The 24,755-nt window shown below is 54.7% G+C and overlaps 1 protein-coding gene across 9 annotated transcripts in view; it reads right to left on the bottom strand.

The window, feature by feature from the left end:
- Positions 1–24,755, bottom strand: part of RPS6KA2 (ribosomal protein S6 kinase A2) — a 352,189-nt gene that overhangs the window by 43,225 nt on the left and 284,209 nt on the right. For all 9 annotated transcript variants that reach the window (XM_067701555.1, XM_067701561.1, XM_067701557.1 and 6 more), the window contains 6 exons: positions 22,944–23,023; positions 20,179–20,285; positions 16,879–16,916; positions 14,413–14,555; positions 10,503–10,573; positions 8,738–8,826 (listed from right to left, as the gene is read on the bottom strand). In XM_067701555.1, the coding sequence (XP_067557656.1) occupies positions 8,738–8,826; positions 10,503–10,573; positions 14,413–14,555; positions 16,879–16,916; positions 20,179–20,285; positions 22,944–23,023 (528 nt within the window). The remainder of the gene's footprint in view (positions 1–8,737; positions 8,827–10,502; positions 10,574–14,412; positions 14,556–16,878; positions 16,917–20,178; positions 20,286–22,943; positions 23,024–24,755) is intronic.

Below are 24,755 nucleotides of genomic sequence, written 5' to 3'. Positions count from 1 at the left end.
GAGTTCTGTGGTCTGTTCTCGTGAATTCTCACAGCTGAGGAGGGGGTCTTGGGAACCCTGGGTTTACAGCTGGTGGGCCGGAAGCACATGCACAACCTGGCACTTGGGACTGGCATTGGAGGTGGGGTGTCTGGTGGGAGTGACCCTGACCCTGGGGTCCGAGATAACTCTGGGTGGTCAGTGCCATAACTGAGCTGAACCGTAGGACACACAGTCGGTGTCTGCAGAGAAGTGGAGGATCAGTTGGTGTGGAAAACCCCACACGTCTGGTGTCAGGAGTGTTGTTATGAGTAGAGAGAAACAGTTTTATTGAGGACCTCATGCTGAGGACCCTCCGGATGTCCGTGTCCATCCCTTGCTGTGTAAACCCCTGACCTGAGTCCGGAGATCTGGTGTCAGCCTGGGCATCCCCAGCTAGAGGCCCTCCACAGGTGCCCAAGCGGCTGCTGGAACAAGATGTCGAGAATGAACAGTCTGGCTTCGCGCCCACCTGCGTGCAGCCCTCCTTTGATGGAGACCAGAGCTCGGGACTGAAAAAGCCTTCTGGCCACGACGATTAAAGAGAAACGAAAACCCGCCTCTGATTTGTACCTCTTCCCGCTCTTTTTGGTGAACACGGGTTGCGTTGCCAGAAGCTCTGCGGGTTAGTCGAAGGTGGGAGGCTGCTGCTCACATGCTGAGCCCAGGGAGAGGCACCTGTACCGCGACTCACTGACTGTGTGACTTTGAAACATCTACTTTGCATTTTGAACCCACTGCGTTTCATGCTCATTCGTCATTTGCAAGAATGCCCTGCAAGAATCAAAATGAAGTAAAACAGGAAATACAGGTGTTGGTGCAGCTACAGTTGTCTGCTGGTTCCAGCTGGGCTGTCTCGGGCGCCTACTCAGAACATTTTTGTCTGCATCTTCGTTCTTCCACTGCAGTGAGATTGCACCACGTTCGTGCTTCGAGGCCTCAACAAACACTCAAGAGTGAATTAACACTTTGGTTATTACTCAAAAGTTCCAGGTGTTCCAAGGAGGCGAAAACGTAAAAGAGAAAGAATTTCTGCACAGAGTTCTCTAGAGCCTTTGTCAACCTTCCTAGGGCACACGGGGTCATTATTTCGGATTCTAGTTCTATTTATCCTCTCCTGAAACATGTTAAAAGAGTCTACTTTGTGCTGGACAATTCCTTTTTGTTTAATACATTTGACAAACGGCAGCGAGCAGAGGTCCGAGCTGGGACAGTCCAGAGATCGTGTCTGTGTCTGTCTCTGAGTCTCGGCTGACTTGCTGTGGGATCATCACCAAAGGCACCGAAGTCTCACTCTGTCCCCAAGAGGAGGGCTCACGAAAAAATTGGCAAGGACAGGTACTTGTGGACGGAAACGTGGAGGGCGGAAGAACAGCATTCTCTCTACGCAGTTTGGCGAGTCCCGATTAAGATCCCCAATGCCTGGCAAATGCGCAGAAAGACTGCGTACTGACTGGGGCAGCAGATTCAGGAGTTCATGCTTATTCTCTGGTGTAGGAACATTTAATTACTTCTGTTCCGAACGTTTTTGGGCTGTCTTCCTGAGCCTCTGTATCTGGACCCCCGTCTCGATTTCTCCGCGTTGGTCGAGGGGTAGCTTTGCATCCCACTGGAACTGTCTTCCACCGGCACGTGGCTGGAAAACGCAGTGCTGTGTCTGAGGCTGGGACCTGTTCTATGGCCCTGGGTACCTGCAGCCCTTCCACCTCACATTTTTAACGAGGCGACCCCGTTCCTTTCCTCCTGGGCTTAATCATCAACGGGCTTCCACTTTCACAGTAAATCATCCCCAAAAGGTTTGGGGATTGGCCAAAAATGTTTTGCTTGAATCTTCCTGTCCACAGATAGCTTTGGGAAACGTTTAATCCCTGGACCCTTTGTGACTCTGCTGAAATATTTGTTTTCGTCGTTTGAGAGTCACACAGAGTCCCTCTCTAACTCTTCTGGGCATGCTCAGAGTAGCCTCACGTCTGGCTCTTTTCCTTGCCTGCTTTGTGTGGGTCTGGTCTACCGGACCCGCACACCCCTAAAGGCCAGTCCATAACCACCCAGTATCTGAACACCAGGTCTGCTTTTTCACTTCTCAGTCACTTATCGATCATCTACACATCTTTAGCCTTAAAGTATTGTCGGTCAGCTTGAAATTTCATTTACTGTTTAAAATCTTCGCTTGGCGTAGCTTGTGTCTTCTGGGACCTGCTGGCTGAGGCGGGGGCCCGGCAGCACCCTCAGGGCTGGCTTGGGACCACCAGCTCCAAGCCAGGGGCTGGGGCGTTCGCTCAGCCTTGACCAAGCCGTCAAAGGCTGGCCCTTTCCAAGAGGTCACAGCGATGCCCGTGGGACTGGAATGAGCTGGTTGGAGCCCAGAGCGGACTGTGTTTGAAGTCAGATCAGGAGAGCACACCCTCTGGACATCGAGTCTGGAACGGAAAATGGAAACACGAGAAACAGAAGCCCTGGGCGAGTGGACGGGCCCTGCCCACACGTGTTCTCCAGTCACGTGTAAACTCCAGCAGTAGTTTACCGGCTGTGCTGTTTTATGCTCACGGGCACGTCTGACGCCTTTCTAACCTCTGCCCCGTGTGCCCCCAGGAGTCCAGCACGTCCAGGACTTAAGTTACAGATGCTCACAGGGCTGAGCTAGAGACGCCCCAAGAGGGTCTTTCTCTAATTCACGACTAGAACGATCGATCCTCTGAGAAACAAGACTGCCGCGCTCCGCCTGCCGCGTCCTTCCGAGGGTCCCGACCGGGGGACGTCGCAGCCCCGGCCTGGCCCAGGCCACTCCGCCTGCCCTGCCCTCCCAGCCCCCCCCAGGCCGCCTGGAGGGCGCGCATGCTCTCGCGTGCTAGTCTTCTCCGCTTCTGCAACTGCGCCCGTGGCGTTCTCGGGCCCAGAGCTCGCGCCCCCACTGCCCCTCCCTGGCGCGGCACAAGCCTGCAGATGCCGCCCAAGGCCCAGGCAGCCCTGCCGGGCGGGCACTTTGCACCTGCTTCCATCAGGCGCGAAGCCCAAACAATCCAGGTTGCCGCTGCCGGGCCCACACGCCACCGTGGTGGGAATAAACTCACATCTGACTCCATTTTTGATAAGACTAAAATCTCTCCACTCACGGCCTGGAGCCCCGTCCCCTCCCTGCCCTCCACTGACCGCCCAGCCCTGCCAGCCCGCCCGGGGGGGCCGTCTGCCTTCTCCATCGGTCTGTCCCTCCAGCACCGCCCCTCAGCCCCGGCGTCCTGCCCGGAGGAGGGGCCTCCCTCTGGCTGGCTCCTCAGGCGTCTCAGGTCTGCAGGGGAGAGGCGGGGGGGATCTCTACCCGAGATTTCTGGCCTCTTTGCCCACACGGCTGTGTTTCCCACGCGGCAGCATCCTCTACCTGTGTGTCACCAGCACCTGCCACAGGTGCATGGGGCACCTCACTGAGCAGTGCACACTGCAGTCAGCGGTGGGCTGGAGACCTAGACTCGGACGCTTTGGCTGAGGGCAATGCATCTTAAGGGGACAACGGGGGGGAAACGCCAGCTCTAGCCTCGGCAGCCATGCCGCCTTGGGCAGGTGATCGGGGGCGAGGACCTCGGTCTCGTCACCTGCCGAGCGTGTGACACCAAGCAGAAGAACCTCTGCCGTTTCTTCCACTGCAGATGCTGTGGACACCCTCTCGGAGGCGCTGAACTGGGATCCTCCAAATTCAGACGGCGAAGTCCTAACCCCAGAACCTCAGCACGTGACCTTACTTGGAAATGAGGTCGTCGCAGATGTGATTAGTGAGAACCTCTGCCGTTTCTTCCACTGCAGATGCTATGGACACCCTCTCGGAGGTGCTGAACTGGGATCCTCCAAATTCAGACGGTGAAGTCCTAACCCCAGAACCTCAGCACATGACCTTACTTGGAAACGAGGTCGTCGCAGATGTGATTAGAGAGGATGAGGCCACACTGGGGCAGGGTGGCCCCGGATCCAGTATGACCGCTGTCCTGATCAAGAGGGGAAATCTGGACAGACAGGTCTCTTCCACAGTTCAAGTGTCAAGAGACAGAGATCTGGGCTGATTTGAAGGTAACGTGGTTAAACCACAGATCTACGTGAGGAACCGGGGTTTGGGTGAGGCCTTCTGATACTGACGGACTCCCCAAATGGCCAGTGGACTTTTCGGGGGGGAGTCAAGAACAAGGCTCAAGGCGATCAGAAGGGGAAGAGTCCCAGCCTCCCAGTCTAGCTCCCTGTGCAGACCAAGATTAATCTACTCGACATAATTTCCCCACCTTAAGGCTAAAGATTTTCAGGCAATTAAATTTAGTAGCTGACCCGGGTCAAGTTGGGTGAGCAATAATTCCGACTATAATTTCTTCTTATGTGAGTCTGGACATCTTGGATATGAAATACTGCTGCAGGATGGTCCATAACTCCTGGAAAGCTTTATGATAATTCACTTTAGAAATTATCTGAAGGGCAATTTTTGGTCATGGATGGGCCATTTTCCATGCTTCTGTGGGCTCCACTGGGCTAGTATCTTTTTTTTTTTTTTTTTACGGTACACGGGCCTCTCACTGTTGTGGCCTCTCCTGCTGCGGAGCACAGGCTCCGGACGTGCAGGCTCAGCGGCCATGGCTCACGGGTCCAGCCGCTCCACGGCATGTGGGATCTTCCCGGACCAGGGCATGAACCCGCGTCCCCTGCATCGGCAGGCGGACTCTCAACCACTGCACCACCAGGGAAGCCCTATCTCTGCTTTTTTATGCATTTATTTGTCAAACACACTAGAGTGTTTCCTACGTGTCAGGCACTGGTCCAGCTCTTTACGTCTTCCTAACAACCCTCTGAAGAGGTTCTGCTATCACCCTCAGTTCACAGGGCGGGAAAGCAGGCACAGAGAGGGGCTGCCATCTGCTCAAGGTCGCCCAGCAAGTACCTGCTGGGGGGTGGATCCCCGCCCCTCTGCTTGGTGCTGCCACTCAGGGCTCCTCGCTAGCTCCCTCCCCCGCTCACGTCTGTGCTCCCTCCACGTTCCAGCAGCCCCCCGGCTCCTGTCCCTTGAGGTCTTCCCCCACTCTTTCTCATGGCAGCCGAGGGGTGTTTGTGTGCCCTATCTTTTACCATCCCAGAGGCCCCATGAGAACGAGGGCCATAGTTTTGCTCCACTGTTTCCCCAGCGCCAGAGCCTGGAAAGTATCAGGGAACCGGTGAAGGTGTGTGTGTTTCTGGGTCACATATACATCATCCCTCTCCTTCCTAATTAAAGGGCCCTTAGTATCTGCCGACAGGCAGGCAGGCCAGGCCTCAAGCCCCCAACGAGTCCACACTCTTGCCATCTGCCCGTCTGGGCAGCTCCGAGGCCAAGGATGGGTTCCTGCACCACACAGGAGTCTCTGAATATCCCGTGTTTCTCTCAAAACCAAATTTTACAAAACTAGGCTTTTCATCATAAAACGAGTGTGTGTTATGGATTAAAGAATCAGACTATTGACGTGTCTGGGGTGAAAGGAAAAGCTCACCTCCCCACCCGGCCCTCCACACTCGCTGCTAACAGCTACTTGTGTGTTTCCAGAAATTTTCTTTGCTCCCGTCCCTCCCTCCTTCTAAAAGTAGGATCATTCTGGACATTCGCTATTTTTCCTTAACTCTTCGTTTCTGGCTGAGACGCATCTCCGAGCCAGTGGTGCAGACCTGCCTCACCTCCCGGGTAGATGGACCCCGCTTCCCTGAACCGTCCGTCGGTGGTGGGAACGTGGGCTCCTTTCTTCCCCTCCTTCCTGCACTAACAACATCGTGTATGTCTCTGGGTACTTGTGCGACTACGTCCTAGGAAACATCCCAGAAGTGGAATTACTTGGATGAAGAGTACGTGCTTTACTTTGACAGACATTTTCAACTGACGTATGGAAAGATCGGGGCAAAAGCACCTCCTGCCGAGGCTTCCTCTGTCCTCACACCTCACCACAGTGGATGGTTCCAGACATGGGCCGCCATGCCGGCTCGAGAGGCTAAAACGGTCCAGAACGTTTCTACAGTTAGGAAGAGGGCACAGCCCCTGTGCAAGATGGTCAGGTGGCTCCTCAATAAATTAAGAATAGAATTACCACAGGATCCAGGAATTCCCACTTCTGGAACTCAGGGTCTTGAAGAGCTATTTGCACACCCATGTTCGTAGCAGCGTTATTTACAACAGCCAAAATGTGGGTCAACCCAAATGTCCACGGACGGAGGACGGATGAGCACAGTGCGGTACACCCGTTCCACGGAATATTATTCAACTTAAAAATTAGGGAAATTCTGACATCTGCTACAATACGGATAAATCTTGTGGACATCATGCTAAGTGAAATAAGCCAGACACGAAAAACCAAATTCTGTATGCTTCCACCGACATGAGGCCCCAAGGGGAGTCAAAACACAGAGACAGAAAGCAGACGGGTGGGGGCCAGGGGCTGGGGGAGTGCGAGTGGGGATTTCTTGTTTCATGGGGACAGAGCTTCAGTTTTGCAAGATGAAAAGAGTTCTGTGGATGCATGGTGTTGACGCTGCCCAACACTGCAAATGTACTTGACTACTGACCTGTGCCCTTAAAAAACGGTTAAGATGATACACTTTTTGCTATGTGTATTTCACCACAATTGGAAAAGACAGGAGGGGGCTAAGATATCACAAAGAGCTGTACAGGCACTCACTGGTTAAAAAGTATAGCAATTATGAACAGCAAGAAAAAAATTGCTCTGGCTATAGCCGCTTTACGACATAGGGAGGTCTTTAGGTAAACACTGAAACCCTCACCTCATGCTTGGGTCTGATAAATACACCATTTTATTCCTCAAGACTGTGATTTTATGTATTATCTTTCTTGTGTTTTTCTAAATCTTGATACTTTTTGTCCAATTTTTCCGCAGAAAGAAAATTCCATATAAAATGAAAACAAGTTGAGATTTTCACACAATTCATTAAATCCAATTACAGTGAAATTTCAGGGAGTTCGCTACAGGCGAAGGGAGAAGAATTATATCCTCAGCTCAAATTAAAGTAAAAAAGAATCAAGTTGTGAGCTAAAGATAGTTCGAGGGAGGGTGAGGGTTGAGACTTGGAGAGAAAAGGAGGGTGGAGGGCGAGAGACCCCCATATCCTATTTTACACGAAACATCGAGCCATTCTCCATCACTCCCACTCCCACTCAGTCAAACTGGGGGGGACTATTTTTAATTAGTTACCTCCCAAAGGTGGACGGTCAGCCTGAGACCATCAGTACGGAGCCCCAGTATTCCCCCAGTTGCCTAAAAAGCAGGCATTTCTGAAACACCAGAGGGACGTGGTGCCCCAGACCTGCACAGTCCGTCAACCACAGGGACCAGAAGATGAGTTATGATGGGGCCGGTTTCCTAGGATGCATGATGAGGTGAGGGGGGCCCCGGGATCCCGGGGGTGTGGGGGGCACACATGGGACCCTGTGCCCACAGAGCTGGGAGGCTCTGGTCAGGAGCCACCTCGTGCTCCCTTCAACATGAATGTGATGCCTGGAGCTGCAGCAGCTGTTTTGTGATCGTAAGGCACCATGCGTGAGGATGAAAAGGCAATACACTAAGGATGGTAAACGAAGAAGACAGACCTATCCGGGCTTTTGAGAGCAATAGTTCAGCTGCCCAGCCAACGCTTACAACCCTCTACTGCAACACGGCTTGTAATGTGAGAAGAATAATTGCAGTTTGAAACATTAAATTAGCTGGGTTAAATAATTTTAAATTATTTAAGAGTTCTTTACTTTGCAGCTAAAAGCAATTCTTAGGGATATACCTCTTTTCGTAAGTGAATCTAACATTTCTCCTTTTATCTACTTTGTAGTATTGTGAGGATCTGAATGAGATAATAATTTTATTAGTGCAGAATTCCATGTGTATCATTGTCATCCCGAGAGGAACCAGAGGCTCAGGAAGAGAAATGACTTATTTACCTGGTTTGTGAAAGAACCAATCGGCGGAGGAATGTGAGAGGCTGTGTACCTGCCTTGCCCAGCACCCCTGGCCTCTCAGTGCTGTTCGGAGAGCCCGTGTCTACACTGGATGGGGGCAGAGCACCAGGAAGGAGTCACAGAATCAAAATAAAGGGGTAATTAACCCAAAGTTAATTGTTGGGATCAAACATTAAAAGATTGATGATACCAGACTGGGGCGGGGCTCTAGACTGGGCAGGCTCAGGGGTTCAGACAGGAGCAGAAATGATGTGCAAAGATGTTTACGTGCACTTTGATGTTTCACAGCTCTGCAAACCGGATTCTGAGGCAGGTGTGTTCTAACTCGGGTTAAGATCTGCTGAGCTGCACGACAAGTTGGCCTTAGACTAGCAGAGATCATTTCAGTGTCTCTCTTGAACTGATGGAGACATTAACGAAAAGTAATCAATTAATTCATGATGCAAATCAGAAGTGGGCAAACCATTATGATCTCTCTGTAACATTCAAAGACAAATTGGACGGGGTGGCTTTTCCAGGGTTGTCTTTAGTTTACGGAGTTCTAAAGTACCACCATTTTGTGTACAAACGGTGGCTGTTAGCACAATACTTGCGCAGCGACCGTGTGTTTTTGAAATCCTCAGAGCTCGGACAACATGTGACAGAACTTCCCCCCCTGCGTCAGGGCCTTTTGCTGTCAGAGAACGTGGTGAGATGCGGGGCCAGACCAGAGCAGAGTGTGAGCGTGTGGGCGGCCCGGGGCGGGCCCGGGGGCTCAGCGAGTCTTACCCAGCCGGTTGCAGGGGTTCCGTTTGAAGAGGGCTCTCAGAAGACTCTGAGCCTCCACGCTGAGGAACTGCGGCATGCCCAGCTTGGCTCTGAAAAGCACAGTCGTATTTTCGGGTAAGAAGGATGAGCCCCAAAGGGAGAAGGGTTTTCTTCAGGGTTCTGCGGTTCTGCAGTCAGCGTTCACAGACAAACCCAATCACATCCACGTGACCCAGAGCAGCTGTTTACAACAGCCATATAATGATTCACTAAAAATAACAAGGCCACTAAAAATAAACAAGAATGATCCCACGAACATACAGAACATTTTAAATGGAAATTAACTATGGTTTCCAAGACAACAACAAAAAAGGCTTTGGAGAGATGCCAGCATGGTTGACATTTTAGGACCCTCCTCTTGGCTTGAGGAGACAGCTGGATTCTCTCCTCTGCCTCTGGTGTGGTCTGCGGCAACATCTGGGAAAGGAGGGCCTTGCAGGACCTCGCTTTGGGAACCACGTGTCCACAGTTTGCTGCTGCCCCTTCAGAAATGCTGTCACTCCCAACTACAGGTTACAAGTTCACACCTGGGATTTGCTGGAGGGAATTATTCTTGCTTTAGAAAAAAAGGTCTTGTTCCCTCTTAAAATTAAAAGGAACAGAGGCCATCAAAAACAAAAAAAACCAGAGTAGACTGTAGTTACGCATGTCATCCACAGTGTAAGGTCATGTGATACAGGGAAACATCGTTTACATCCTCTCTACGGGGTGTCTTCCATGAACTGCTCTCCTTCTATTTATATAATGATGTACCTACAAAACCGTAAGCTTTGCAGGTGCCTCCTGGTTCTACAAGCGTTGCGTGTCCACCTGCAAGCAGAGTTTGAGAGAGCTGGTCGTGAGGCCAGGCACCTTCGTGGATTCTCCTGCAGGTGCGGTGGGCCCAGCCTCTCACTGAGCAGGGAGACAGTAACTTGGAGCCTGCCTGATTCCAGGGCCACTTCCTCACCCCGTCCGCCCTCCGTCAGCTTCTCTCTCCCAGGGCTTGCCCTCTGACATCTCGCTCAGAGGAAGCCTGCTCTGATGAAGATGTTACAGCAAGGGACTTCCCTGGCGGTACAGTGGTTAGGGCTCTGCGCTTCCACTGCAGGTGGCATGGGTTCGATCCCTGCTCAGGGAACTAAAATCCTGCCTACTGCGCAGCACGGCCAAAAAAATAAAATGATGTGGTTTTTTTGTTTGTTTTTTCTTTTGTTTGTTTTTTAAAAGCTATTACAGCAAGACTGGCTCTGGGTTTAGACTTCTTTCTAGGGTTCTAAGAGCAAAACCCATTTTTGTGTTAAAAGATTCTTCATGAGAATTAAGGAGAAAATTATGTTCGTACTCAGCGACTCGGGCCGTATGATTCCTGCTGATGTCAGGCAGGAGAGCTCAGGCACGTGCATGAACGGGTCAACAGGCAGAGAAGGGAAGGCTCTCTCAGGAGCCCCTGCAGCCCTCTGCCCCCTGAACCTGCACTTTTGAAGGTCACCAACCATCATGTCTAAAGACCTTGCCGTTGGACAACTTAGATGATTTTTACTGATGGAAAACTTTATCTTTGGTAGGAGATTTCATCAGAATCACTGAGAGATGCCACTGACTCCACCCACTGACATGAAAATGCCACGAACGCTCATTACCGTTACTGCCCACTGAACAGTCCCGCTTTTGAAGACCGAAGCTCTCGATATCAGAAGGCGCTAACGCGTACTGGGGTGGGTCCCAAGGTGGGTGTCTTACTCACTTGAGGATGAGGGCCATGGTCTCCTTCCTGTCCTTCCCCTGGAATGGCAGTGACCCCGTGAGCATCTCGAACTGCAGACCAACACAGAAGCAAGAGTTCAGAACCCACGAACTTCACAGTGGCGAGACCCAGACAGGCAAAATGCAGCCCAAGTTCACGTACCCATTCAAAATGTGGTCAGTTAAGTGCAGGCGCTGGCCTACATGCTTGGTATACATCAGCGAACAGAACTGCATTGTGGACCTTGGCATTCAGTGGGGAGACTGATGGATGATGGACACAGTAAACCCTCAGCTCTACGGCCGTGAGAAGGTGCTCAGCGCCATGGAGAGGGGGATGGGGACCTGCAGCCATGGCCACACACCTTCCACGGGGTCGACTGAGGACCCGGCCTTCTCTGGAGGGTGCCGTGGAGGGGCTGAGCAAGGAGGGGAGGACAGGGGTGGGGAGAGAGCGCTCCGGGTCCAGGTCGAATGGGAGGGTGCTCTGCGGACCCTGAGTGCCCTGCAGACTCATCACCGTGACGACCCTCCTCCTTCAGGCTACTGTGACCCACCTCCCCAGCTGTTACGAGACACCGAAAGAGGAGGGGACGAGTCTGTCAAAGGAGTGAGCAATTCAGGGAGGAATGTCCTGTGCCCGAGAGCAAGGTGGCGGGACCATTCCTGGCATGTGGACCGTGGCAGACAGCAGAGGCTGGGCCTCTCCTGGAAGAGGCGAGGGGCCAACCTCTCCGGTCACCTTCTCCAAAGTCCAGGGGCATTTCCCGTCTCATGGGGGCAGGAGGCGCAGGGGCCCGGGGAGCCCAGGCCCGCTCTGCTCTCACTGCCTGTGGACCCTCGGGGCACAGACCTTCCTGGGCACCGGCACCGCCACCTGAGCTAGGGATGCGGGAAGGTCATGCCCTGTGCCCGGGAGACCCTCACAGAGACGCGTGTTCACAACACAAGATGACAGGGCCCGTGAGAGCGTCACAGCAAAGCACCAGACATCGACAGCTGGGGGACCAGAGGAGGTTCCAGAAGTGAGTGTGGGGAGCCTGGGAAGACGTGGGGGAAACAAGTGGGAAGAAGCCTGACTGGGGGCATCAGCTCAGAGCAGGTCACTTTCCTCCTCCCTTTCTTGTCCCTCCTTCGCTACCTTTTTTTTGTTTGTTTTTTGCAGTACGCGGGCCTCTCACTGTTGCGGCCTCTCCCGTTGCGGAGCACAGGCTCCGGACGCGCAGGCTCAGTGGCCATGGCTCACGGGCCCAGCCGCTCCGCGGCATGTGGGACCCTCCCGGACCGGGGCACGAACCCGTGTCCCCTGCATCGGCAGGCGGACTCTCAACCACTGTGCCACCAGGGAAGCCTCTCCTTCGCTTTGACTTCTCTTCTCTCTCAGTTGTTTTTCTTTCCATCTTTCTTTTTATGTCCTCACTGCCCCTTTTATTTCCTTTCAGCCTCTCCATTTATTTCTTTAATATGCAATGATTTTGACCAGAAAAAAGTATGAAAGGCATATTTTATATTATGGGACAGATTTTATTAATATATCTAGAAACAGACGAGGGGGATGGCATATTCCCACTCCCCTCTCCCCCAGAAACCTCACAAAACTAACTCCAGGTGGCTTTGATGTGTGTGTGGTTTTAGCTGCAGTTTTCTCTGCTGTGCTGGCCGGTAAGACAGTCCTCTCCAGGCTCGGGCTGGCCTCCTGCTCTTTTAAATATCATTTCCACAGAGACACACGTGGCATTCTGTGACGTCAGAGCATCGGGCAAGGGCTCCCTGGAGAACCACTGTATGGTCACTCGTGAGCCCAGCCTACATCTTTTTTTTTTTTGTGGTACGCGGGCCTCTCACCGCTGTGGCCTCTCCCGTTGCGGAGCACAGGCTCAGGACGCGCAGGCTCAGCGGCCATGGCTCACGGGCGCAGCCGCTCCGCGGCATGTGGGATCCTCCCGGACCGGGGCACGAACCCGTGTCCCCTGCATCGGCAGGCGGACTCCCAACCACTGCGCCACCAGGGAAGCCCCCAGCCTACATCTTTAAGGGCTTCGCGAGTATCCCTGGGATCCAGGGACAGGATGAAGCCTGTGGTCTCCCTCTGGGAGCCCACCCCACCCTCCAGAGGAACGTGCTTCTCAGGCGGATGCGGACTTAAGAATTGGAATCACTCCCGAAGACGCAGAGCTGTAACCTCGGACCTGGGCTCCGGTGTCGGGAAGACAACATCAAACTTCCAGTAAAATCCGCAGCGAGGGTGCCGAGGCCCCCGTGCCCGCCCCCCACTACACACCCTCCAGACAGGGTAACGGGGAAGCACCCACGTGGACAGGAGCAGAGCCGAGGATGCAAAGTTACCCTGCAGAGGAAGAGGCTACCCTGACGGTCTCACCAACATGTCTAAAGAGAGATGATCGGTGGGAAGGTAAGCAGAGCGGGACGTCCCCGTGGCTTCTGGCGTGGAGACGGACTGCACCCCAGCAGAGGCTATTCAAGGTCTGTATAACCACGAACACGGCAAGCGCCACCAGCGCCCTGGCAGCTGACGCTCACGGCGCCCTTGTCAGGCCGCGAGCTTGGGCCCATCACTTGCCTGTATTAATGTGCTTAATTTGTTGTGATTCTGTCTTGGGAGCAGTCTTCTCATTACAGCCTGACTTCCCTCGTAGGTGGCTGACGGGGGGGAGAACGCACTGACCCTGGAGACGGGGGCACTGCCCCGCGTGGTGTGACGTCACCTACTGTACGCCCGTGAGCTGGCATCCCGGCCGGAGCCGTGGGAACGGCCACCCGAGCTGGTTTGACGTGTCTGCCCCCCACAGACGAGGGTCAGCCGTCCGTGCCGACAAACCCAACACAGCCAGCGCTTCCGAGCCCACGGGGCCGGGGACCAGAACCGAGAGACCGAGCGTGGCCTCCTGGGTACCAGCCTAGGGGCACCCAGCTGATGCCCTGCACCGTGAGCAGGACCCAGCCCAGAGGTCCCGGGGCGAGAGGCATGCGTGTGGGAAGGAGGCTCTGCCAGTGCTGGCCGAGCGACGCGCCTCAGTTTCCTCGTTTGTGGAATACACAAGGAGGGGGCTGACAAGCCGGGAATGCCACGATCCTCCTCCCATCCAGTCAGTGTGAGACTCACAGCCTCGGAAGTCTGGCCCACGCCGAGGGCCCGGCGGGCCGGCTGCGGGGGATGGGTGGGGGGAGGGGGAAGGGAGGAGAGGAAGGACCGCGTGAGGCGGGGGACGGCAGCCAAGCCCGCTTCTGTTGTGACTACAGACCGCCCTGGCGTTTGCTGCACGCTCTGTCTGCGAACACGTGACCCAAAGAAAATCCAAGTTTCTAGATGCAGATGTAAAAATGCTTCACTCTACGTGTATTTTGGTTCATGGTGATTTTGATGACTAAGTGGAGGGATTCTGTGTTTGAAATAAGAAAAATATGTTTAATCTGGAGATAGCTGCATCCCTTCAAATCCTCCTGCTAAACCCGTAAGAGCGTTAAGGATAAAGGTTTGACTCTTAACACATTTGCATCCTAACTTGAATCCCAGCTCTGTTTCCTGATGGTGGGAGTCTGGAGGGGGGACAGAGAGGAGGCTGCCAGGAAATGCTAGGGTCAGGAATTGGTGGCCCCCCTTGTCCTGAGTCACACAATGGGCACTGTTTTCCTCGGGTCACTCCTGGACCTCTGAACCCCAGGAGTGGGCGGGTGCTCAGGGGACAGCCACGTGGGCACCTTGGGGACCGCAGATGCCACGCTGCAAGCACATCAAGCCACGAGCACATATTACCATGAGCACATCATATCCCAAGCATACCATACCACGAGCACACCATGACACGAGCATGCCATACATACCAGGAGCACACCATACCACGAGCACGCCGTACCATGAGCACGCCACACCATATCACGAGCCCCCATACCATGAGCACGCCAAAGGACCACCAGTCTGCGCTCTGCGTGTGGCCCCGCCGGTTCACCACCTCGGGCGCCATGTACTCGATCGTCCCGCAGAACGAATAGGCTCTCTTGTCGTGGTCGATGGCCTCCTTACTCAGCCCGAAGTCTAAAAGAGAAAGAGCACACAGTGCTCAGTCTCCGGGCGGCACCTGGAGCCCTGCTGCCCGGCCGGCCCACCTCCCACCGCTGTCCTCTTGGGGCCAGGCTGCCCACAGAAGCTGAACCAAACCCGACACCTCCGGGTCAGCTTCTATAGGGACCCACACATTCAGGAGTGCTCCCGAGGGCGCCTAGAAACCGCATTCCTGACGCCTGACACCAATTCCCCGGGAGCCTGTTTTTAGCAGGACGCCCTGGACGTCAGCGGCCCCAGCGGAGAGGCCTGCGGGGCTACTCCGAAGGAAGGGCAGGAAGACGGCGCTTGTTCTGAAGGAAAGGGCGGGAAAGGGGTTACGAGCAGGAGGCCACTCGGGAAGGAGGTCCCCGGCTGGTGAGGCACGAAGGGGAAGGCAGACAAGGTGGGCGGGGCTTCAGAGCATTTGCCATGGGGTATCCTCCCCTGGACCTTGTCCACAAAACCTTCCGCCAAGGCCGTCATCCTGCAGTGCCCGCGCTACTGCACCCAGCGGATGAAGGACGCAGTGAACACGCTGGTTCTAAGATTCCAGAGCCCTCCACGTTCACCATCTGTGAGTTTAAGGTTGACATCCCTTCTTCCTGGGGCCACGTGAGGACCAAGAGAGCTCACGGCTAGGTGAGAGTCCCCAGCACCCACGTGGGGCTGCTCGCTCACTGCCGAAGTGACTCACTCAGCACATCAGAGTCTCGGGGCTTGTTTGACCACAATGACTAAACAGAGGAAGCCAAACCTCTATAATATGACACATAAATTTAACGTGGCAGCTCACACTTATTCCAGCTACCTCCGTACACGTGAGATCTATATAATACACGTGCAGCTCCTCACTCAGCAGAGAAAACCGGTCAGGCACTCGCAGAACCTTCAGTCTCCACAAAGTGCCAGGCGGGCGCTTCTGAACCGCCTTAACCAGTTGTAGAAGTCAAGTCAGGTTTACTTTCTCAGCTTGTTAAGGGTTAACTTCTGCTGCTCTACACGTGGGAAGGCACAGAAGGCCCCAGCAGGTCAAACTGGACTCATTGCGGGGGGCAGGTCCCACCAGCAGACACTGCGGACGCCCTTGGACCTGTGCAGCCCCTGGCAGGAGGTCGCCGTCTAAAGGGTCTGTCAGGTGAGTGCCGTGCTCTTGTGCGTAATTCATGAGAAATTTAAGAAGTCTCACTGTCTGACATTAATGAGCAGTAACTGTCAATCGCTCTGTGCACTCTGCTGGGACTGGGGGTCCATCAAGAACGGGGTGAACCAGCCCAGAGAAGGGAACAGGCAGCAGGGAGACCACATGGTGTGGGGCTGAGAAGCAGAGGACAGGAGGCTCTGAAGACAGAACAGGGGTAGAGCAGGTGTCCCGCCTAAGCAGAGACAGCTGCCACTGGAGGCGAGGGGGGAGCATTTGCGCAGGGACAGCCCACTGGTGGACACGGGGAGCGGGTGTGAGTGGAGACCAGGCCAGGACCCGGCCAGCGGGGGGCCAGCGGAATGGCCCCCAGAGACGTCCACGCCCCAACCCTGGAACCTATGAATAGGTCACCTTACCTGGCAGAGGGGGCCCTGCTATATCTCCAGAAGGGAGGTTATCCTGGGGCGCCAGGATGACGCACAGTAAGTACAAGGTCCTTATGTGGACTTGGGGGCAGAGGCCAGAGTCAGAGAGAGACTGGGGTGCTGCCCCCTGGCTCTGAAGGAGAAGGATGGGGCCGTGAGCCCAGGGAAGTGGGCAGCCGGAGAGGCGACAGGACCATCCTTCCCTGGAGCCTCCACAAAGGAGTGCACCCCTTTTGATCTTAGCCCTGTGAGACCTGTTTTGGACTTGTGGCCGCCAGGGCTGTTAAGATGATGAGCTGATGCTGTTTTGAGCCACCGAGGTTGGTAATTGTGACACAGCAAGAGGAAACTAGCACAAGCGGGTGTCACGGAACAAGGGGGGGCGGTGCTCGTTCTGGCTGAACCGACGGCAGTGGGAGGGGTTTGAGGTTTCAGTGGGGAGATCGGCCCCGCAGACATGCTAAGATGAGATTCTTGAACGAAACATCCAGTGACGCTGAGAGTCAGCAGGAAAGGCACTAGAAGGGTCTTAAGTCAGAGGGAGAGAAGGAAGGAGGGCCGACCTGGGAAGCGTGAGCGTCCCCAGGAAGACACACACCAAAAGAACCAAGCCACGGCCACGGGGAAGGCAGCCCTGCGTGCACACGCTGGTGTGATGAGAGAGAGGGCTTGAGCTCTGGGTCGGCCCCCAGGTACCAGGGGCGCCGGGGTGATGTCACCGGTCGGTGGCGGGTGGAATTTTACAAACCTGTGATCTTAATATGTCCCTCTTCGTCCAGGAGGATGCTGAAAGAAAGGGGGGGAAACAGATGCTTTAAAAGAGACGAGACACACGGAAGGGCACGGAGACCCCAGGGGAGCCGCACAGGCCCTTGGGCAGCACTCTCCACGCTGGCTGGGGGGCGGCAGGTCACCTGCTGTTCGCAGACGTGGCCTTTAGACCACTGCTTCCTAGTCGGCAGCTTCTGCTGGGTCAGGAGCACAGGCACATCCGCGGTGTGTGGGGGGCAAAGGGCACCCCCATGTTCTTGTGCCTGGCTCAGCAGGCTCACACTGGGGACTGCAGGTGTGAGACCCTCTCAAGCCCAGGGGAAGGTCTGGGGACCCCCCAGGCTGTCTGTCCTGCATGAATGGGCCTGAGAGCGTCCGCAAGTGCCCTGGCTTGTGCAGACGCAGAGCTGCTCAGAGGGGACTTCCTGAACCCAGGCGGGCCCTCGACGGCTAGAGCCTGCTCTTCTGGCCAGACCCCTCCACGAGCCCCGCCTGACCCTGGGAACCACCGCGACCTCCGGGGGAGTCTGTGACACCTCAGGCCTCAGCCCCCGGGAGCCATGTTGTGGAAGCCGGTCCCACGGGGTCCCTCCTGGTGCCCTGGACCAAGCTCTCAGCATGCCGGCATCTGACGTCCAGATGCCCCACGGGGAGCGCTGTCCTGTTCCTCCCAGCTCTCTGCAGTACGGCGAGGCTGACGCCCACGGGAGGGCGGAGGGAACGTCTGAGGGGATGGACGCAGGCGAGCTTTCCACGAGGCCCTTCTCCAGCCCATCAGCCCACAGGCCCCCGGGGCTCCTGGCTTGCCCTGTTTCTTTCTTTGCTGTAATTAAACTCTGTTCCACCAGCTCCTGGGAGGCACCAGCCCGGATCTAAAGAGACCAGGACGTGGGCTGTGAGGATTAATATGTGGTACGTTAAACACATGTGGGAAAGGAAGGAAGTTCTGACACAGGCTACCACATGGATGGACCTCGAGGACACCACGTCGAGGGCAATAAGCCAGCCACAAAAGGACAAATACTGTGTGACCCCCCTTACGTGTGGTCCCCGGAGCAGTGAGATCCACAGAGACAGAAAACAGAAGGGAGGGTGCTGGGGCAGGGGAGGGCGGTGGGGTATCATGGGGACAGGGCGTCAGTTTTGCAGGATGAAAGAAGTCTGGAAGATGGATGGTGGAGACGATCGCACAGATGGTGTGAACGCTCTTAACACGACTGAACTGTGCACTTGAAAATAGTCAAGGTGGTAAATTTTATGTCATGTTTATCTTACCACAATTTTTAAAACGCTGCCATGGGAATAAAAATCATACCTACTGTTTTATGGAAATGGGAAGGGAAAAGTCACAGTGTATAATTAAGATGACAATTTATAATGAAAGAAGCGAATGTTCTTATCTTTGCTTTTCAGTTATACTTAATCTTTGCCCAGAAGTGAGCAACTTTCATGATTAACTCCCTACTAATTCTAATGGAAACAAAATCCTTTCTCTTCAATCCTGCAATTCCATATTACTATTTTTAACTATAAAGATCCCTTTGACCTTTAACTAGAGGGAGAATCGGGGTGCTGCCTTCATGGGGCAGAGCTCACAGCGGAGGGGAGCAGGTCGGCAGAGCTGGCTGTGACAGCGGCCTCAGCGCCTGTTTTCCGAAGGCGAGGCTGAGTTTGCAGGACACGGCTCTTACGGGGATACTCAGGAGAGAGCCTTTCACGGTTATTTAAACATCATTTACACGTGCAGCCAGTGAGGCTGTACCCAGCTGGTGGTTAGGCTGATGCCGTGCGTGGGGAGCACTTCCCTCTGGTCACAGGCAAATACGCTTTGCATCAGGGACATACACAACGTTCCTGGTCTCTAGGCAAACCCAGGCGTTTCCCTTAAACGACTGCCACTTCTCAGAGCAGAGTCTGCATTTTTCTCAGTTCCCTGCAGGTGAAGAAGGGACCAGGAACAAGGGCTGGGATCTACTTCCTGTGCCCTCAGGGCCTGGGCTGCCTTGTGCTCCAAGCCTTGGGGTCCCACCAGGCCCCACATATCCAGGGACAGGCATGGACCTCAGTCTATAGGGGGACAGGGGGCCATTATCAACCACGTCACAGGCCAGAGGGAGAAAATCATCAACTTCGCGGCAGGGACCACTGTCAGGTCAACCAAATGAACTTAAAACAGCATCCGCTAGATCCTTCCTTTTCAAGTGGATCCTCCTAGTCTGTGCAGCTCTACACAGAAAACAGCAGGAAAAGAACCTGAAGTAAGAACATTATTATCTGGAGGGACTTTAAAAAAAGATTTAGACTGGATTAGCAAAATATCCTAGAAATAGTATTACAGATGATCATTGCCAAAGATACACAAATCTTATTGGAATTTGGGCTGGGAATCTGGTGCCACTGTCTTTTAGAAAAACTCAGAAAGGCTCCTCTGACTCGTCACCTAGAAATGGGCCTGTCGAGACAGCTGAAAGGGCTTTCCAAGGTGGAGGTGGTGATGGGGAAGAGACCGGCACAGAAGACACACACTAGTGAGGGGGTGGCGTGTGAGACATTCCCAGTGCAGGATGGGTCCCACCTAAGGAGGGAGGGCAGGGGCTGTGGGAGGAGGAATGGTGGGCTGCCTACCTGCCCAGCCTCCTCTACCTGCCCAGCCTCTCCACCTGCCCAGCCTCCTCTACCTGCTCAGTCTCCTCTACCTGCCCAGCCTCTCCACCTGCCCAGCCTCCTCTACCTGCCCAGCCTCCTCTACCTGCCCAGCCTCCACTACCTGCCCAGCCTCCTCTACCTGCCCAGCCTCTCCACCTGCCCAGCCTCCACTACCTGCCCAGCCTCCTCTACCTGCCCAGCCTCTCCACCTGCCCAGCCTCCTCCACCTGCCCAGCCTCCTCTACCTGCCCAGTCTCCTCTACCTGCCCAGCCTTCCCATCTGCCCAGCCTCCTCTACCTGCCCAGCCTCTCCACCTGCCCAGCCTCCTCTACCTGACCAGCCTCCACTACCTGCCCAGCCTCCCCTGGACCACAGGGATGCAGGCCCGGCCCTGCCTCCCTTGGAGGGTGTTACGAGGGTCAGGTGAGAATGGGCTGGGACCATCCCACACAAACCAGCACAAGCCACACCTATGTCTGGGCACCCTTCCAGGGGCGGGCAGGTGGAATCCCTGCCTGTGGGGCGCTAGCACCGGAATGTCCCCAGGCTATGCCCTCCCTGGGGAATTAAGTACAGGGACAAGGCGACGTGGGCAGCAAGAGGGCCCTGCCCTGCCTTGTCCTCACTCACTTTTCTGGCTTCAGGTCTCTGTAGATGATGCCCAGGCTGTGCAGGTGGTCTAGAGCCAAGGCCAGCTCAGCCAGGTAGAACTTGACATCCTCCTCCGTGAACATCACCTGGCAGGAGAGAGAACAAGACTTCAGCCTGCTCTGTGGCTGCTGGCTTTAAAGACAGAGGCACTCAGCCCCACGAAGACTCCGCTCCGCTCTGCAGACCGCGGCCCCCAGACAAGGCTCTTCTGACTCCTACAGTGGAAACATGAGTTCTCAGCAAAGTTTTAGGACCAGTGAAGGGGAGGGGGCGCTCCTCACAAAGCCGCTGGGCCTTTTGGGCGGAGCCCCGGGCAGAGTTTCCTCCCCCGACCTTTCCTGCCCCACAAACCATGCAGCTCTGGAGTGTGTTTCTGGGTTTATGTTTTAATATGTGTGCTTCTAATGTAACACTTTAATACAAAAAACTAAACCACACTGTGAAGGTCTGATTACAAACAGGCCTGAAGGATTTACTGAAAATGTCTCAAATTTCATCCCTCCTCCCTTCAAGTTCACCTCTTCCCCCCTTTTGGGTTTATGCAAACTAGGAACTGCCGTCTCCCCAAAGCGGGACGAGTCCCACCAAATACGACCCGCCCGTGGAGCATCGGTGGGCGCCCCTTGCCGGAGAGGCTGCTGGGAGAGGGACGCTGGTCTAGCTAAAACACACACGAGGCCACGGCGCCCAGCACACCTCAAGGTCATTGTCTCCTACTGTTCCCCTGTCCCTGTGGTTGTGAGAACCGCATGTAATTTGGTAGTCACCTTACCAGCAAGCCAGATGGTATCAGAAACCATTCTTTACCCGCACCATGAGAAATGAATGTCACAGAGACTAGAAACCCATGTCATGACTGAATTCTCTGAAGGCAGATGCGTGAAAAATCAATACATGATCAGAAGGTTGCCTGGAAAGCTCAGGATAAGGGCAATTTGGGGAATTGAACAGTGACTACATCAGGCTAATGACGGCGGAGCACATCCATTTCACAAAAGGGATGCCGCCCAGTGGGGAGGACGTGCACCCCAAGTCCTGGATGACATTTGGGTACCACCAACCCTCGTTGCCCCTCTGGCCTCTGGAATCTCCTGTTCTGCCTTCCACACTCGGCCGGCACCTTTCCTGGTTGGGTATTTCTTTTCTACATTGGTTAGCATACTCAGTGGGCTTCCCTGTGAGAAGGATTTCCCCGTAGGAGATCCTGCTGGCTGTCGAATTCTCTTTGGCCCGACTTTCTCCATCTCTGTCCATAACCACACAGGCACATCTACAGCTCAGTGCTCAGGGGCGGCCGTATGACTCTCCTTGGCCGCGCTTAGGGCACAGATCTGCGTGGCCTCCAAGTGCAAATGACAAAGGGTTTCTCTATGGGAATGAAACACCCATGGATGTGAGTTCTTGAAGGCAGTCAGTACGGAGACCGACACACACAAGGATGTTGTCTAGTGGACTCGGTGAAGAGGATGGAAGGGAAGTACTTTTTTGCATAGGGTTAGGGTTAGGGTATCATTCATTTCCTGTGTTTCTGTGAACTGAGACCCTCTTGAGCCCAGGCTGGACAACTTCACTTCTACTCTGAAATAAAGGGTCCTATGGGTACCCTGCGTGTTGCCTTTTTGGTCAAGAAGCCCAACAACAGGGTGTGTCACCCTGGATGCTGGACAGACCAACCCCCAGTGGCCTGACTTCCTTCGGCCGGGGTGGGAAGGGAGCAAATCACTAGGCATCAGATGAGACACTGGCCGAGGTCAGTGATTCGCCGTCTTTGGAAACGAGAGCTCAGCTGGGAGGCAGGTTAAGGGACCAGAGACCTGACCCAAAGGGCTTTGGAGAACTTGGATCTGGATCCTCCAGCCCGTGCTTGCAACCTGCATCGCCAAGAGCCCAATACATCAATTGTGCCATTGCCCGAGGGACCGTCAGGAAACAGAGGGAGAGCAGCCCGAGGTCTCAGGGAGCCCACTGCCGCTTCACCTTGACTGACAGCACTTCGGATGGAGGGATCTCCTGCTGTAAAAGTGGGCAGTGAGGAAAGGGGGAGGCCAGCCCGAACCCCCTGTTACAGCCCAGTAAGAACCCCGGTGCCAGGTGAGGTTGTGTCAGAAGGGCCGGGAACCTGTTCTGTGCATCGTGTCAACACGCTGTCACCTTCATCATGCTCTTCTGTATAAAGGAAACTGCACAGAATCAACAGGATTAAAAGCCTGGCATTATCACTGCCTCGAGCAGGGTGTGCAGGGGGCAGAGAGCTTTCACGCTGCGCTGCAAGACATCCCGGAAAGCTCCTAAGTCAGGTAGTGGGGGTCAAGGACAAGCCCTCGGGGGCATGGAGCGCTCACGGGTGGAAAGTGGAAAGTGAAACGTTGTGAAATAAAGTCTTCCCTACGTAACATAAATCAAGTTTCCATCTGCTCTACACAGGGAAGGTTCTAGAGCTCCACTGGGGTCTTGGGAAGAGTCCGTTTTCTTAAGATCTTTCGAGGACAACAGAGTTCTCTGTGTGACTCGTGAGACATCTTTAAAACACGCGCACACACCACACGCCATATACCCTCACACCAAATACGTACACACACACACACACACCACCCACCACACACACGTGCATGCATGTACACGCACGTTCACACATTCCCTTGCACACACACCACACACACATGCACGTACACACACACACCCCGCCCCCTGCTCTCCTGTCCCTCGAATTCTAGGCAGAAACCCACAGCCTGCACTCCATGTACCTCTTTGGAGAGCCTGGTGAAGAGGTCTCCTCCGCGCAGGAAGTCCAGAATCAGATAGAGTTTTCCCTCCGTCTGGAAGGCTGCGGAAGGAGAGAGTTGAGAGCATTTCGGCGTCACGGTCCCCTGCGGTGGACATCATTCCCCTGGGTCCAGGCTCTGAGTGCAAAAAGCCCGTCTCTCGTTGGCTCAAACAATACTGTGTAGCCTGTAACCCTGGGTCATTTCAGAAACAGGACTGGGGCCGGGCTGGAGACCGCACAGCGGAGAGGGCAGGACTTGGGGAAGGGAGTGGACGGTGATGAGCTCTGTCTCTCACTTTTACTCATGGTCTGGAGGTTATTTCTCCTCCTCTCCCCACCCCTTCCCCACCCCTTCCCCGCCTCCTTCCTTCCTTCCTTCCCTCCCTCTCTCCTTCTTCCTGCCTTTTTCTTAATCACAAAGGGACTGAAAGACACATGGAGAAGAGTATGTGTAGGTTCCACTTGCTCTCATCACCACTACTGACGCGGGGCTTTGGGCACAACCGTGTCTTCTTAGAGACTTGGCTTTGCTGGCAGGTGTCTGGTAAGGAGCAGGGCGATCGTAGTGAGCGTTTGGGACGAGTCCCCTCCCCTTCCTATGGAGTTGTGTTCGGTACAACTCAGGGCTCAAGGATATCCACTATCTGCTCCTTCTTTTACGGCTGCGCTGGGGACGGGTCGGCCCAGCTACCTGTACCTGGTGGCAGCAGCGCTCGTGTGCTCTGTTTGGTCCCTGAGGGCCACAGTTATGGGCATGGAGTTCACGGTTCAGCCCCCGCCCGCCACTAGCAAGGGCACGCCTTGGTCAAAGGGGGGGACGGTGCATGCGCGAGAGGCTCAAGAGAAACTAACCACCGTGGCTACTGGATGGTCAGTTCAATGTTCCCGCTGGCCTGGCACGTGGCATCTGTTCTACACACAAAGGAAGCATGGCTGGAAGGGGTGCTGACATCCTCACACACTTGGGAACTTTTCATTTTCTAAAAGTCAATGCCAGAAGCATTATAAATGTTGGGGTTTTAGAAACATAAAGCCTCTAACTAGAAACCCCTTTGTCAGAACTGTGTAAACTGCAGCGTGGATGAATGCCCTGTCCTAGGGCTTGATGGGCAGATAGAGGACAGGTATCTTTTTTTTTTTTTTCCGGTACGCGGGCCTGTCACTGTTGTGGCCTCTCCCGTTGCGGAGCACAGGCTCCGGACGCGCAGGCTCAGCGGCCATGGCTCACGGGCCCGGCCGCTCCGCGGCATGTGGGATCTTCCCGGACCGGGGCACGAACCCGTGTCCCCTGCATCGGCAGGCAGACTCTCAACCACTACGCCACCAGGGAAGCCCAACAAGTATCTTTTGATCAATCACAGAGGTAACGTGGAGGATGCCTTTAAAGATCTCTGCAAGACCCCAGTTCTCAACTTCTTCAGAAAAACACCTGGGAAACCAACCGAAACGACACCTGGATCGGATCTGACACCAGCGAATCAGCAGCGCTGAGGCGGCCGTGTGATAAAGGGGGGTCAGCCTGCCGCCACCGTTGGGATCTAAGGGCGCCTGCCCGTGGCCCGAGGGATCCGGTCACCACGCGGCTGCCCGCAAGGTCACATCCATGCTGGCTCTTATTATTTCTGAAAGGAGAGGCCGTGTGCTTTCCCAACAGGGCTCTCTGAACTGTCTTCTTAGGAATCTCAGAAGCTCACGAGCAAAGAGCCCGGTCCTCCTGGCTTTGCGCGTGTTCATGCCTTCACTCCCGACGCCGGTAAAAGTCACGGACAATCTCCTACAACCCTGCCCGCCC

Source organism: Pseudorca crassidens, chromosome 13, assembly GCF_039906515.1.
Source record: "Pseudorca crassidens isolate mPseCra1 chromosome 13, mPseCra1.hap1, whole genome shotgun sequence".
NCBI classification, from domain to species: Eukaryota; Metazoa; Chordata; class Mammalia; order Artiodactyla; family Delphinidae; genus Pseudorca; species Pseudorca crassidens.
Note: the sequence above shows the minus strand (reverse complement) of the source record. Positions and strands in the feature narration are given on the sequence as shown.